This window comes from Manis javanica, chromosome 10 (assembly GCF_040802235.1).
Source record: "Manis javanica isolate MJ-LG chromosome 10, MJ_LKY, whole genome shotgun sequence".
In the NCBI taxonomy this organism is placed as follows: Eukaryota; Metazoa; Chordata; class Mammalia; order Pholidota; family Manidae; genus Manis; species Manis javanica.
The window spans coordinates 115934694-115950821 of record NC_133165.1 but is presented as its reverse complement, the minus strand read 5'-3'; the positions used below and the strand labels follow the sequence as shown (position 1 = coordinate 115950821).

The 16128-nt window shown below is 62.5% G+C and overlaps 1 protein-coding gene across 9 annotated transcripts in view; it reads right to left on the bottom strand.

Annotated features, from left to right (window-relative positions):
- Window positions 1-450: 450 nt before the first annotated feature.
- Window positions 451-16128, bottom strand: part of LOC118970279 (uncharacterized) — a 61899-nt gene continuing 46221 nt past the window's right edge. For 6 of the 9 annotated variants that reach the window (XR_012121647.1, XR_012121649.1, XR_012121643.1 and 3 more), the window contains 3 exons: window positions 14654-14735; window positions 12671-12733; window positions 451-4186 (listed from right to left, as the gene is read on the bottom strand). Coding sequence is in view for 1 of the 9 variants with exons in the window: in XM_073214040.1 (XP_073070141.1) it covers window positions 12696-12733; window positions 14654-14735 (120 nt within the window). In the remaining 8 variants the exon portion in view is untranslated. The remainder of the gene's footprint in view (window positions 4187-12670; window positions 12734-14653; window positions 14736-16128) is intronic. The other 3 variants (XR_012121644.1, XR_012121645.1, XR_012121646.1) reach the window with 3 other exon arrangements.

The following is a 16128-nucleotide window of genomic DNA, read 5'->3' as shown; positions in this document are numbered from 1 at the left end:
TAAAGATGGGCACCCTAAATAAGGACTGTGCCCCAGAAATTGTCCTGGGGGGGCTTCTAGGCTCCAGTCAAGGGCCAGGTGCTGCAGTGGCCTTGGGGCCAGCCCTGGACTGCACACAGAGCTGTCGACTGGGGTCCACACCCCTGGCAAAAGGGCCTGCAGGGCCCCCCACCATGGTGGGGGTGGAGTGATGCCTCGGCGCCAGAGTCCCACAGCCCTGTGCTCCCAGGGAGCTAGGCGGAGTGGGGGTTGAGGTCCGGGACTGAACCTCTGGGTGGCCCAGAGGCTGCTGGGATGGGCAGGCCAGGGCTGCAGACGGGCAAGCCGGTGAGCCCCCAACAGTCCAGGACACAGCTCCCCAGTCGGGCCACACACGCTCCTCCATGGCCAACGTGCCCACCTCTGACATCGCCCATCGCTGGGCTTCCTAAATGAACATGGGATTCTGGATTCATGTCAGAGCAGCTTTTATTGAAGTCAAGGTGTGCTCGCCCGTGGCGGCCTCCCGTGCAGAAGTGGCGATGGGGCGGCCCTCCCAGCGTGCCGCTGGGCCCCTCAGGGAAGGCAGTAGGTTGTATAGTTATCTTCTGAGGGGGCAACATCACTGCCCTGAAACCACACAACCTACTACCTCACCCCGCCGGCGCCCCAGGAGCGGGAGGGTCCGCACCCGCCACTGCCCCACGCCCAGCCCGGCCCCTGCCTGGTGGTCCTTGGCCACCAGAGCCGAGCTGGAGGGCTGGGCAGGTGCAGGGCAGGAGGGACAAGCGGGCGGTGCCTCGGTTTCCCACACAGTGCAGCCCACACCCTCTACCCGTGGTTACTGGGAGGTGGGACGGGCGTGTGCCCTCAAGGGGTACAGGTGTCAGGAGCGCTCCTTGCTTCCTGCTCAGGCACGGCGGGCATGGAGGACCGTGCCGCTCCCGCCCCGTCCCGGGCTGGGCAGGCCGGGGGGAGCCATGGGCCTCCCTGCCATCTCAGCTGCCCCGTCCTCCTCGGGCCCAAGGCTCTTCGTCCTGGTGCCCAGTGCCAGCCATGGGAATGTGGTGGAGGAGAGTCCGGACAGGCCGGCTCGTGGGCCTGATGCACAGGATGGGTGGGCAGGGGGCAGGCTGCACAAACCGCCCGGTGGGTGCGCCGGCTGTCAGCACAGTGGGGGGAGAGGGCAGGCCAAGTCTGAGGCCCTCCCTGCCCTGGGCACGACACGCAGCTATCTCCGTCAATTCTCACCCACCTGCTTTTCACAGATGAGGGAACTGGAGCCCAGAGAGGTCAAGGGACCTGCCCAAGGTCACACAGCACATGGAAACTGGCTCAGCATAGCGGCCAGTGACCCCCACGCTGCCGAGGCTGCTCCCCACCCCAACCTGCCCCCCGCCCCTTCCCAACGGGTCCTATGTGCCGTCCACCGTCGGTATTACAGCCACTTCAGGAAAGACAGTAGATTGTATAGTTACCCCATAGCAGGGCAGAGCCCCAAACTATACAACCTACTACCTCACCCCAAAGGGCCGTCAGTCTGGGCGCCGAAACGGGCTTCATGGCTTCCTCCTTCTGGGGTTGGGGGGCTCCGGGGCACAGGGCTGAGAGCCGGGCTAGCCGGCTGCTAAGGCCACTGGGATTCTGGCTGGCGGGTCAGCGGAGGGCCTGGGTCAGTGCCCACATGCCCACGGCAGAGAGGAGCCAGCCCCACAGGAGACGCCAGCTGCTGGAGAAGGAAGGGGAGGGAAGGGTAGTGTGGCTTGGGGGAAACTGGACAGTGGCTGGGTCTCCCCCCTCTGGACAGCAGTGGCCATGCCCCCAAGTACCTTTTGCGCGGTGGCACTGGAAGGGAGGCTGTCATTTGTTGGGGGCCAGCATGTGTTAAACAAGTGCGGGGAGTGTACACCCGGCCGCCCACCCTCGGTCCAGCAGGAGAGCCTCAGGGACTGCTGGGCCCGGGGCCAGCCTGAGGGGCCACTGGGCCAGCGGGGATCGCCTCCCACGGGCTCTGGTTGGTCCTGCCGCTCAGGGTGCCCTGAGCTGTCCCCACTATCGGGCAGGCCAGAGAAGGCTATTCTTTCTTCCCAAAAGGCAACCTGGGGAGGGTGGCTGGGCCAGCACTGCAGACCCTCAAGGGAAACACACAGGCCCCAGTGTCCCTCCCTGGGGCGGATCATGCCTTTCAAGGGCTCTGCACCAGTGCCCAATGGCAGCCAGTCTTGTAAACATCAGCCACAGCCTCCAGCACGGCCTCCACCTGCCTGGGCACAGAGGAAACGCCGGTGCAGCCACCTACCTAGCAGGTGAGCAGATGGAAGCAGAGGTTAACACCGAAGACTTCAGGAGATCAGAAAAGTGGTAGTAAAGTGGTAGGAGAGCTCTGTCTCTTCAGTGCCCTAAACCTCCCTCCACGCCCCTTCCCAACAGACTGTCCTCTCCAGGCAGGCACGAGGCTGGGCTGTACCACTGGGTCGTCACAGGTCCAGGGAAGCTGGGATGACCAGCCCCATTTAGCAGTGAGGATGCTAAGGCCCAGATGGATGGGTCCCTGGCCCCAGGCTGGGCGGGGGTCTTGTTCTTGGGCTTTCCCAGGCTGGGCCTTGCCCCTGCTACAAGGTTGAGGGGGCGGCTCATGCCCAGTCCCAAGAAGTGGGGCAGCTGCAGCTTCCGGAACAGCCCCTGGGTGCAGGGGCTGTACTGACGGCGCCTTGTGCAGGGCAATTGCCTTTTTCCCCACTGGAGGTCATGGCTTAAGTCCCAGGACCCTCATCCAGCAATGAAAGAGGCTCAGGGCCAAGGCCCAGCGCTGTCCACTGAGGGGAAGCCTGAGATGCAGCCACCTGGGGGTGGGGACAAGAGTGCCTGGCCGCTACCCAGGACCTGGCTGGCCCATGTCCCTTTGAGGGCCCAGAATAAAATATTACATGAGAGGGTCTCAGGGTCCTGTGGCCTCCCCCCGGACTCGCTAGCTGGTAGACAGGACTGGGGTGTCCTCAAGGATATGCCAGGGAGAGTCAGCCAACCTCTGGGGCAGGGGTTGAGGGGAGAGCAGCCGAGGGTCTTCCTCTGACCCCCGACCCCTGCCATGGTGAGTGAGCCAGGCAAAAAGATTCTGGCTGGCTGTCAAGGGCCTGCCCAGCTGTCCTGCGGGGTGACCGGCCCTTATGAGCCTCATCGCTGGGGACAGGGGCAGCCAAGAACCAGGCTCCCAGCCCAGGGCTGCCCCTGAACATCTCAGGGGCACCCTGAGGGAGGCGCCCTGAGCGTGTGCTCCGGGCTCACAGACTCAGCCCCCTTAGGCCACATGGACCACACGGCTCCAAGCACAGGCCCTAGCAGGCTGAGGGCGGCAGGGGCGGGGCAGCCTAGTCGGTGGAGATGCCCGGGAACCCCCCTGCTGTGCTTCCCTGGGTACATCTTATGCCCTCACAGGCCCTGATCTCCTCACTACAATGTGGGGTAAAGGCCCAGCCGCCCCTCGGGGGATCTGAGCAGCAGGCAGACCACCGTTATTCAGCATCAGAGCCAGAATCCACACCTGTGCCACTGCAGGGACGAGACAGACCCTGCCCTGTGGCCTGCGCCCCCCTCCCCTGCCCCCACCCAGGGGCCAGGGTTTAGCTCCAGAGCCGGCAGTGCTGACCCAATAGGGCCCAGCACCAGTTGGGGGGCACTGATTGCATAACAGACCAGCCACAGGCTGGGCTCCACGGGGTGGGAAGGGCAGGGAGACAGGCAGGAAAAGAGGAGACACACAGCCTGTGCCATGAACCCCATCCCCGGTCCCCAGCCCAGTCTGGGAGAAGCAGACGTGACTCAGTTTCCCTCATTTGGCCTTTGGGTTCCAGGATACTCACCTGCGTGGCATCTCGGGTGGACGGCAGGTGGCCTGGGCATATTAGGATTGCACTCAAGGGCTGGTTCACAGCCAGGCGGAAAAAAGGGGCCCACGTCAGGGACTCCCAGTCCTAGAGGGGGCCCTCAAGGCAGGGCGAGCCCAGGGGGTGCAGGTGCACCTGACTTTGAGCCCTGGGGACAGTGAGTCCTCACAGAGCAGAGAGAGATGGGGCTGCGTGCGCCTCTTCTATCCTCGCCTCCTCAGGCCATGTCCAGTCTAATGGGGGAGACCAGAGAGAACCTTCTGAGGACAACAGAGGAAGGTCTGCGGTGGACAGGAGTTTTCGTTTCAGTGTCACTTCTCGACCTGTTTGGGTTTTAGAAAAAAAATAACAAGGGTCAGGTTTCGGAGACATGCAGGCACGCTGGAGCTCCGGCAACTGCTTTGTGCCTCCTCCCAGGACTCGCCCTGCCACCAGCTATGTGTCCTGCATTTTGACCCAGCCTGTCTGGCTGCCACCTCACCTGGGGACGCCCTCATGCAAGGACCTGGAGAGAATGGCCTTTGTGGCCACCTCGTGCAGGATAATACCAGATCAGATATGACTGAGAACCGGGCCTTGTCCTTGAATGGTCAGAGCTGCTGGAATTTCCATGTTGGGTGGCCAGCATCATGCCACGCTCACACCCGGGGCCTGGGGGAGGGTGGAGGACATGCTGCCCTCCTGGATCCCTGGCAGTTGGTGGGGCCGGGAGGAGGGGCTGAAGCCCTCACTTCCCAGAGGAGGCTCCAGACAGGCTGGGGCTCCTGCCCCACGGCAAGTGAGGCCTGGGGTCCTCCCAGGAGCAGAGATGCCCAGGACCAGCTCCCAGGACCCAGCCTGAGGCCTCAGTCAGGGCGTGCTCAGTGGGGCACAAACCCATCTGGCCCCAGCAGGGTGCCCTCCCGGAGCTGGCACGCAGGGGGGAGCTGGGGGGACAAGTCCGCATGGGAAGGGACACAGGTGCAAGACCAGCACACAGTTGGCCTGCTGGCCGAGCCCGAGAGGCTGGACGTGCAGCCTTGTGCAGCCCCGCTACACGCCGACCACTGGGGCTCAGTGTCCGCACCCAACCCACTGGGCTGTGTGGGGTCCTGCCCTCTCCGAGTGCCCCCAGAGGCTAGGCCGTCCATCACCGGAGCTCATGCCCTCTGCAAAGCCTCACCTCTGCTCCTTCCCACCGCCCCCACCCTGCCCTGCCCTTAGATGCCAGCTCCCCAGTCCAGCAGAAAAATGCCCCCAGGAATCCTCCCCCACCACCCTCGGCCCACCTGCCAGCCTTCCCCAGCTCCCCACCTCTAGCCTTGCCTGGCCTCTGCACTCTCTCATGACCCAAGGGGAGGCCTCGGGGGGCCCCAAGATGAATTTCAGCTCTGCCCGGCTCTGGCGCCCAGCCTTGCCCTCTGGGGCCCCAGGCCTCACATCTGGAACCCTTGGCCCAGCGGCAGGTGGCACGGCTGATGGGAGCAGTGCCTTTGAAGGCCTGGGGCGGGCCGCCTGCATATGCTGCCTGCTGCAGGCACTCCAGGGGACCAGTGAGCAGGTAACGTGGCCCCAGCGGGGTCCCCTCTGGCTTCACTCCCACCATGGGAGGGCTCACACAGAACCTGGCTCTTCCTTTAATCGGTTAACTGGGCCTTTGTGGCAGGAAGCTGATGTGGATCCGTGACCCACTGGTGGCGACATTTCTGAGCTAGTCAGGGAAAGACTGTGCCAGTGGTGTGACTCGCTGGGCTGGGCACATCTACCCTACAGTCCTAGGTGTGAGCCTGGTCCTCAGGCTTAGACAGGGACAGCAGAGACCTCCCCATTCTTGGGGTGAAGGCAGGATCCTGAGACAGTCAGCCTGGGTGAGGGCTGGTGGCAGGGTGGGCAAGAGCGCGCGCGGGCAGGGGCTCCCTGAGCAGGACCGCCGGGGAGCGGGCCGTCAGCAGGCGCCCTGCCATCTGGCAGCTGCCCCACTGGCCCCGCCCCAGCCCTGCAATGTCTGTCTGCTTGCAGACTGGGTGCTGGGCAGGCTGGGATGGGAGGGGCCAGGCCGCAGGGACAGGTGTGTGGGAGGCCTCGGTGGGCAGGTGGTCCCTTCAGGGCCGGGTGGATGGATGTCTGGAGTGAGTAAGGCAGACAGACGGTGTCACCCCACAGTCACCTCAGGCTTGGCTCGAGGCCACCAGGAGCCAGGACCCCCCCAGGGCTGCACCCCCACTGCCGCCCCTATTAGGTTTCTCCCCATAAAGTGGCCAGTATTTCTGCTCGGCAAGCTGCACCCACAATGGAGTCTGGGGGAAAGACATGGGGGTGGCATCCGGGCGCTGGGGCAGGGGTCCAGTGTCCCTGCAAACACAGCCCACACAAAGTTAATGAGACGTGCACACCAGGCAGCGTGACCCACTCAGGCCAGGGCAGGGGATTTGTGCCCACTGTGTGCCAGGCGGGGCCTGACAGGTGAGGTGCCAGACACTCACCTCAGGCACACAATTATGGGGCACCAAAGCTCCGTAACCGAGACAAGTGTTTTAATGTAAAACTTAAAAAAATAAAACTGAATGCAGAAAGGCCCATGGTATAAAAATACCCAATTTTGTAGAGACAGGATGACTCAGGGTCCCTGCTGCTTCCCGGCGCCTCGGGCCCCAGCCGCTCTGCGAGTGCGGGTCCCACAGCCTCAGCCCCCAGGAGCGCACCTGGGGGCGCAGCAGCAAGACCAGAACTGGATCCGGATTTCTCTGACCCAGCTTCTTCCCACAGCCCTGCACATCTCGGGGTGACACAGGCCACGCAGGTGGGGAACTGGCGCCCCCAGCGCCCCGTGCCACCTCCGGGGCCCCAGGGGACTCTGGTCGGCTCCCTCCCTGTCCAGTTACACTGGAGATGGATGTGTGGCGCTCCAGCTCAGGGTCCCTCACCCTCAGGAATCTGTGCCCCGACCCGGCTGCCGTCCTGTCCCCAGAGACCTCCAAACTGGAGGGGAGGGGTGGCCAGCATGGGGCCAGCTGTCCACTCCCCAGGGCGGGGCCAGGCCTGCGGTGATGCCCGAGCCACAGATGCATGAGCCTGGAAGCCCGCAGGAGTAGCGGCAGCCCCTGGGGAGCTAGGCGGCTGGTGTTGGCTGGGGTGGCCGCGTGGCCCCAGACAGCGGGACCCAGCCCTGATGGGCGTCCGTAGGGACTGCGGGAGGACCCAGCTGGCTCAGGGGTCGCCAGCTCACAGTTCAGACCCGGGCTCTGGCTCCAACCAGCCCAGGCGTTGGGCAGGCTGTCAGCACCCCTGGCTGCAGCTGCCCGCTCTGCGAAGTGGGGCAAGGGTACCGGGACTGGCAGGGGACGGTCAAGGTGCCACTGTGCCCAGGGAGGGGCTGTCAGTAAGGGAGGCTGTTCTTCGCCATTCCAGGGTTGGTTTGGAATCCAGAGGAAAAAGCGAGAATGTACAGCCTCTGACTGTGTGGGCGTCTCCGTCTGGCGTTAACCATTAGGCAACTGTTTCGACCTCAAAAGTGTGTTATTTATCTGAAAATATTCTCAGTTCAAACCACAGTCTGGGTCATAAGGTGAGGAGATGGGGGAAGGGAGGGACCAGATGCAACCACGTCATTAAAAAATGCGTGTGGGAAACCCCACCCTGCAGTGACCCCCTTTCCCTGCGCCCTGGCAGCCACTCTTGGGAATGGCCCTCCTGCTGGGGGATTCTCTGGACCCCAGGAGGCTCTGGGCCTGGCCTGGCATATGGCTCTGGGGTGCTGATCTGGGCATTCCACCATCCCGCCCTTGGCTGGGTTTTTCAGGGGGTGAGGGAGATGGAGCAAACCTCACTTCATGGCGACGGAATGTTCTCCCCGGGAAGTGCAAGAAGGGGTGTCTGGGAAGGGCCTGTGGTGGTGTCCAGCAACCTTCCCAGCCTGCAGGGCTTGGCTGGGCCACAGGTGCCTGGGGAAGCTTCCTGCAGCTCTGAGGCCCCACCCTGCTACCCGTGCTTTCTATTCTGGTCCCCTTGACAGTGAGGAACCCACCCTGCGCAAAGCAGAGAACAGCACAGGGCTTGCCCCAAGCCACCAGACAAACCGCGTCGCTTTAAAATGCACTCTTTCCCAAAATGCCATTCCCGGCTTCTGTACAGGGAACAATGTCTGTGAACTTCCTCCAGGAGGTGCACTGACCTATAAAGGACCTTATCAATGGGCACTAAAGGCGGGCACTGACACCCTCTGGGCTGGCAGTTCCCAGGGGCAGGCCCTGTCCACCGGCCAAGGCCAGAGGAGTGCCCTGTCCTACAGTGAGTGGCCTAGAGCTGGCTCCTCCAAGCTGCTGTCCCGTCCCTGGCTGCCAAGACTCCCTGGGCGCCATGCAGCCTGCTTCTGGCATGCCCGCTTCCACCTGGGAAGGTGCTACCTCTGATCGGCTGGGCGCTGTGGGAAGAGGATGCTTGTCAGTGCTGTGCCCAGAGCCGGAGCAGGAGGCTCAGAAGCAGACCAGGGGCTCCCCAGCGGGCAGGGAGATGCCTGGTTGCTCCCAGCTGGGTAAAATGCTCTGCGGGGCAGCTGAGGTCTTGGGTCTATGAGACCTAAAGGGGTCAGGGCTGGGTAGCTGTGGCGGGGCTGGGGGCACACGGCCTGATCAGGCTTTGTGTGTTGCAGAATGTCAGCTGGCCCGGCCAATGGGAGGCCGAGCTGCAGAGCACACAGCCCATCACCTCCTTTAGGAAGCCCTTTCCCCTGCTTCTAGAGGATGGGCAGTGCCTGTGTCCAGACTGGGAGACTGACTGGCCACCGTGAGCCCCAGTGCCCAGCACAGTGCCTGGACAGGGTCTGGAGGCTCCTCAGGCAGGTGAGGCAGGGGTGAGCCAGCGGAGGACCCTGGTTGCTGCTCCCCTGCCCAGTGTGGCCTCTAACAGACCCACCCCATTCACGTGGGAGAGCGTCATGTCCAGAACCGTCCGAGCTGGTCGGGGCCTGCCAGGGACTACGTTCAGGAGCACAGCTTTGATTACAGCCCTGTGGGCTCTGGTGTGCAGTGTCCCCATCTGCTTCCGGGGAAGCCTGGGGGCGGCGAGGGGGCTGGTCAGGGCTGGGTGAGGGGCCGGGTTCCCAGACCATCGTGCCAAGAAGTTGGCTGGTGCCAAGCCCAGGGCAGCCACGGCCAAGGCCTGGCTGGGGCGGGGCCGGTGCTGGGCTCTGTCCAGGCCACTCCGGGCAGGCAGGGGGCGGGCGGAGGCCTCCCTCCCTCCTCCCCCAGGCCGCCTGCTGCGGCCTCAGACAAAATGGCGGAGGGCTGCCGGGCCATTTTGTGCGACCTCAGACGGCAACAGCCCAAGGGCAGGGTGCGCTCCACGAGGCAGCGAGCGGCTACTCGGCAAGTGTGGCCCTGCCCTGCGGAGGCCCGGGAGCACATGGCCAGAGAGGGGCTGGTGGCACCGTCCAAAACCCTCCTCCCACCCTCCAGAGGTGCTGGAGACGGGCTCCTGCCCGGGGGAGTGGCACCGATGTCCCCCACCTCACAGGTGGCTGTGCAGACGACAGGAGGGGTGAATACCAGGCTCATGGCCTCCCAGGCCTGGGTTCCGCTGACCAGGTGGCCCGAGGGGCTGGCCTGCACACCAGAGATGGTGTACACACCCACCCCGCAGTGCAGGCCGGCGTCTCCTTGCTGCCGTGTGTCCAGCACCCACCCACACTTTGCTCACGTCTCCGCCGAGGAGCCCCCCCATCTCTTCCGCGCAGCTGTCCCAGCCCCAGCACACACCCCTGCACGGGAAGCCTCTCCAGAGCAGAGCCTGGCAGACAGCGGGCATGCCGAGTGCCACAGCCTCCTGCTCCGTCCTGCCCGTGGTCTCCACATATCTCCAGCAAATCCTACCCCGAACCTCAGATGCAGCACAGGGATAGGCCGCACTCAGCCCGTGCAGACCGAAACCCGGGGCCGAGGTGCACTGGGCCTGCTGTGCCAGTGGGGCCCATAAGGGCGATGGGTCAGGGAGATGCTGATCCCACAGCTGGGACACAGCCTGGGCTTTGTGCTCCGACAGGGACGGGCTGACCCGAGCCAGGGGCAGGGCCTGTGCCAAGAAACAAGAGTGTGGACTTAGGAGGTCAGCCCCACGCCTTTTCTCTAGGGCAGGGCTGCTGTGGTGACAGACTGGGGGGCAGAGGGCAGGTGCCACTGTCCCCATCACCTGTGTCCTGACAGCTCTCTAGCCATCCTCACTGAGGACCTCTCCCAGAGCAGCTTCCCTGGGCTCGAGCGAGCCTCACAACTGCAGGCCTGGGTCCCAGTCCCCACTCACCCAACACTGTTGTGAACTCCACACTGTGTGCTGGGCACACACCCCCCGTCAGCACCCAGCGAGTACAAACACCTGGCACTGTGGCATTCCAGGCCCTGACCCGACCCCATTCCACCAGGTGTCTCAGTCCCCATGGCAACTGCAGATGAGGAATGAGCACAGAACAGCTCAGCCACTTCCCCACAGTCACACAGCCAGGGCAGGCCTTACCATTCCCACTGCCACCATTCTAGGGATGAGGGACTGGAGACCCAGAGACGCAGCTGTTGGAAGGGCCGGACCCCTCTGTACTGGGTGACCCCAGGAAGCCTCATATCCCAGACACGGACTTTTGGCTCCCCAATTCCCCGAGCACGGTCTGGGGTGTCTGACCACTGAGGAGAGCAGGCCCTGCTCCTTCCCTGTCCAGCACTAGCCAGGCTGAGCTTGCAGCCTAGTAGTGTCCAGGGAACAAAGCCTCTGACCAGGGACCCGGTGTCTGGCCAAGCCCAGGCCAGCCTGGGGCAGTCCAGGCAGCAGCCCTAGGCACTGCCAGGGGCACTGACTCTGGGGGCCTCTTGGCTTCACGCCACAGAAAGACTCCTTACAAACCCCTGGCCCACCCCAGGCACGATTCCAGAGCAGGCCCAAACTGCCCCCTCCCTGCCCCCACTCCTGCCTGCCCCCCAGGGAGGCTGCCTCTTGGGATTAGGCAGCCCGACACTACAGCGGGACCCCAACATCTTGAAGTGACCACATGCTCCTGGGCCCCTGCCGTGAGGCTGGCCAGCTTGGTGGCCAGAGCTGGCCCCTCGACCTTGCTGTTCTAAGATCCCCACCCGGCAGGGCTGTCACTAAAAGCAACGGCTCACTGGAATGGTGTCAGGCTGAGAGCCTGACATGGGAACAAGGAGTGCCCTAGCAGGCCACCCGAACGGCACAGCCACCCCATCCAGGTGCAGCGTGCAGGGTACACGACCTCGCGCCCACCCTCACGGGTCTGCCCACCACGCCCCTTCTCACTGGGGTCATCCTCTCCCAGCGAGCTGCTCAGAGCCAACAGGTAAGTGTTTAACGAAGCCAATCGTCTGTATTTTGCCAATATTTTCACTGGGACCAGAATCAAATGCAAGGTTATTTTTAAGTCCTTAATTTGTTCAGTCTGGGTAAATAAAGGTACCTGGATATTAGGCATTAGAACAAATTCCTGCCCCACCTCAGCTGTGGGCACCAGACGCTTGTTAGTCCTGGAGCTGGCAGATGTGGCTTCTCACTGTGACTCTGCTATGGGCTGCCAGGCCCACGGCCCCAGCTTCGGTTTCCCGTGAATAAACAAACTCCAGTGAGCCACTGTCCCCCTGCCCAACCCGGCATCCTGAAGGGCCTCCGCCTCCCGGTGCCACTGCTGCCCAGGGCACACGGGAGGGATTCCACAGTGGGGGGCCGGGAAAGCACCTGGACTGATGGCCTTTGGCAGGCTCAGCAGGCCGCACCGAACCCTCGGGTCCCGTTTCCCCAGCGACTCCCTGCACAGCTGCGGCCGCTCTGCTGTGTTCCTTCCTCCTCCAAGCCCTGCCAGCTTCCTCTCTGCCTGCACTCTGTTCTCCCCCTTCCTCCATTATCCCCCCGCCAAGTCCCCCTTTCCCCTCTGTCCCTGATGTCCCCCCGGGGCCTCTCCACCTCCCCACCCGTGTCCCACCCCAGCTTCGGGCACCGGCTGGCGCAGGCCCTGCGTGCAGACACAAAAGCCCCGGGGGCAGCATCTGCAGAGTCTGGCGGGCGAGCTAGACCTGTAAACATGCGAGGCCCAGATGGCAGAGGGGTCCTGGGCTCAGACGCAGCAGCCCAGGGTGCTCTCCACACAGATCTGGGGGGCGGGCCTGCCCCTGGCCATGGCAACAGCAGGGGAGGGGAGATGACGCCTGTCTAGCCCCAGCCCACATGGTCCCGATTCCTCAGGAGGCTAGAATCAGCCAAGTGGGCACAACAGTCTGTACTGTGGGCCAACTCTCGGGAGGGGCAGGGTGTGGGCAAGGCACCTGGGCTGGCCCTGAGTAGGACAGGCCTCTGTCAGGGCCACAAGGCAGCCGTGACGTAAGAGCAGCAGGCTGAGGACCTTCTCACCTGATGAGGCCGTGAGCTCTGCCCTACTCCACGCACACTGCAAACCGCCCAGCGGATTCCCACCCCAGCACTCAGCCCAAGCCTTCCCACGGTGGACCCCACAACGGCTGGCTCCTTGCAAACGGAGCTTCACTCAACTTACGTGCAAAAGGGGGCCGAGGAAACAGGCTTGAGACCAGCTCCTACAGGTAAGAGACCTGGGCAAGCCCTGGTCCCTATGCTGCAGAAGGGGGCCAAGGTCAGAGCAAGATTGCAGAGCCTCTACAAACGTGTAAAAAGTGCCTGCCTGGCTCTCAGGCCTTCAGAAGTCGTGTGGGTATATCCACGTGTGTGCCCATGTGTTACATGTGTGTGCATACCCCGACTCAGGCATGCCCAGCCTAGGTACCTGAAGGAAGGGGGTGGGTAGTCATTCAAAACACTGCACTGACCTGAGGGTGATGTGGGCTTTAGGCGTCACCTGGGGATGAGGAGGCCGGGAGAAGTGGTGAGACCTGGAAAGGGAGAGATGCTGGGTGAGTCCCAGGAAACAGCCCGCACTGTACCCTGCCAGCTCCAGCCCACCCTTCCCTAAGGCCCCATGAGGCCTAGCACGGCTCAGAGGCCACCCAGAGCCTCTCAGAGGGAGCTGACAAGCCACCGCATTGATGTGACTTTGTGCCCAAAACACAGGGGCTGAAACACCCAGGTTTTTGGGGGTTTCCCCTCTCCAAGGGGCAGTAGCTGGCAGCATGTGTGGCTGTGAGGATATGGATTTGCAAGTTCAAAGTCAAGCTCATGGTACAGAGTGGGGGCCCTCAATGCCTTTCTCTCTATCTAGGTTTTCAGGGCTGGAGAGAATTAAGAGAAACAATGCACGAAGCGCTCAGGATGAAGAGAGGAACAGAGCTATGCTCAGCATGAGGGAGCTCCCCCCTCTCTTCCTCTCCTGGCCTCATTGGGTGCTCGGGACATCTTGGAGTGTCAGCACCAAGCAGGTCCCTCTCAGCACCACTGCTGAAGACAGTACTCCCTAAACATTACCTCCAGCACGGGATAAACTTTCCCTCTTTGCTTTGGCTTCTAGGAAGCTCAGAGCTGAATTTATAGGGCCCCCACCCCCCGCAACTGGGAAGCTTTTACATGACATGGCTTCTTCTAGGCCTACCTTAGATTTTCCCTTTGCCACAGTTTCCTTGGCGATTTATTTTTACCCTTTTGTATCGTCTACATCACTCTAAGCTGCTCTGTGTGTGTACACATGTACATGCACATGAAATTCATAACACATATACATCATATATTAATAGAATATACATGCAATAACATAATTTACAATACACTTAATTTAAAATATAGGTATATATCTAATATATATATATATACACCAAACATGGCAGGACAGAAACAAGTAAATGTGTAACCCCTCGGTTCTCCCTGGGCTTGCGTGATCAGTGAGGGCTACACGTGTAGGCTTCATCTTTTCAAGGGGGTTATGACTGACCTCGAGCCAGACCTCTCCCCACTCAATCACCCCCCACACTGTCGTGGCCAGGCCACCTCCCCGAGGCTGGGAAATCGACCTGAAGCCACATGGCCACAGCAGGCCTGGGGCCTGAGACCCTCTTGGTTGCAGAGGTACTGCGAACAAGGCCAAGGCCCCCGGCCGCTTGGGGCTGAGGTTGCCTGCAAGTCCCTAGGGGGCGCGGGGCAGCGGACCTGCTGTCTCATCTCAGTCAGCACCCAGCACCCAACCCCCAGTAACAAATGATGGAACTGGACCCTGCTGAGCCCCAGTGAAGGGACAAGCCATCAGGACAAGGCCAGGGCGGGCCAATTCAGTGAATTATAAGGCCCTGTGATTTCCAATGCCTACTGTGTGCAAGACTGTGTCCCACCCCAAGGCCCTCCCTGAAGCTATGGGTGCTCTGGGGTTCACTGTGCACCTCCCAAACTCCACAGGGAGGAATTCCTGCCTTAGCTTTATGGCTAAACTGAGGCTCAGGGCACCCAGGAAGTGTCTAGTTGGATGGCTAGTAGGAGGTGGGCTGGGGGCTGGGCAGTGCTTGGCTCAGAGCTGGCTCAGGAGAGTCTCCATGCCAATGACCCAGTGCCCCAAGCCCTCTCTGATTCCATCTGCTTTGAGGAGGTCGGAGCAACTGGGCCACAGGGCAGGCAGCAGGACTTGGTGGGAGGCTCTGGCTCACAGCAGGCCAGAGGACCCTGTGCCCTATGCCCCCTGCTCCTGGTCCTCAAGTAGGGCTTTTTCCACCAGCTTGGGGCCGGGCTGTCCCTCACAACTCTGGGCAGGTTGGGGCCTGCGTGGGTGGGGCTGGTGCTGAGGTCTCCTAAAAGATGGGTCTGCAGTCCCCTCCTGGCCAGGCCACCTACCTCCCAGGCTGCCTCCTGCCCAGCCCAGGGCTAAGACCATTTACCTGGGCCGTGCGGTCCTAGAGTGTCTTCCAAAGGCCACAAGGGGTCCCGCTGTCCCAGGGGTGCTCTGGGATGAGCCACATTCTGCAAGACAAGACGACCAAAGAGTCAGCTCAGCAGGCCCGGCGGCACCCGGGGAGGTTGGGGAGGGCTCAGGGAGCACCCTCCCCCCTGGGAGCCACCTGCCCCCCGACCCCCGCCTCTCATCTGTGCTCGCAAGACCCTGTGAGGGGCTGCCACTGGCCGCAGGCGAGTGCCCAGGTGCTCAGAGGTGAAGAACCGTACTTGGACGAGAATGCCTACAAGGAAAGCCTCGTCTGACTGCCCACTCCAGCCTCGGCACCGGGTTCACACCTATGCCAACCCCAACCGTGGGCTCCAGGTCTCCAGTGTCCGTGAAGGAAGGGTGTGGGCTGGGTGCCTACTCCCATGGACCCAGGGTGCCAGGACCAGGGCTGTGCCCCCTGTAGAGAACCACCCAGAGCAAGGACAGCCACCACCAGTCCACTCATGGTTTCCCTCAGCAATGCCGTGGGTCTCAACGGTGGGTGTCCTGGGACTCGTAAAGCCCTCAAAGGACAGAGGGGACCTGCTGGTGGCTTCCCAAGGACAGGCTAGGACCCCAGCCCTGACATGCCAGGTAGAGCCCACAGCAAGCCCCCACCCCACCCCTCTTTGATGCTGTGGAGGCTGTGCTGAGAGCGGCCCCTCTCTGAAGATGGGGGCGGGAACCTGGGAACCCGGGGCACTGTCTTCATGCAGCACGGGCTCCGGACCCTGCTCTGCTCTCGGGGCCATGGGCCCGGCTCAGACTCACAGAGGGCTGCTTTCCAGGGTGCAGGAGCTGGGGAGGGGAAGCCATCCCAGGACTGCTCTGGACACAGGAGGGACTTCTGTCCTGACAGATGGGTGGAGCGCCGACTGCAGGGGCACGTGTGGCTCTGGGCCCTGGTTCCGTCCCCGAGAGACACGGGAGTCCCGTGCAGCCACAAGTACCTGAGGGCAGCGCCCGGGGGGTCGCTGTGGGCAGGGCACCCCTTCTGACTTCAGAGCAGCACTCACGGGAGGGTCTCCCCTGGGACTCTCTGCAGCTCCCATACCCTTTCATACACTCTCCCGACGACGGCCACAGAACTGCCAGGGTGGGTGACCACTGGGGTCCCATGTAGGAGAGGCCCCACCTGGAACTCAGCATGGAGGCCCTCCCCAGGCCTGCCTGGCTTCCCTTTCTGCCTGTCTCCAGCCACTGGGTTTTAAGTTAGACACAACATGTTACCTACCCTCGGAGCCTTTAAAAACCTCCAGGGTGCATCGCCCTCCCCTGCGGCTGCTGGAGCCTCCCAACGCGGTGCCCTCTCTCAATAGGCTGGTCAGTCACAGGGTGTGGCAGTGGAAGGGGTCGCCAGGGGTCCCTGCCTGTCTCAGGGTCACTAGTGAACTCCAAACTGGAGTCCTTCAAGAGGCACAAGCACCCCAA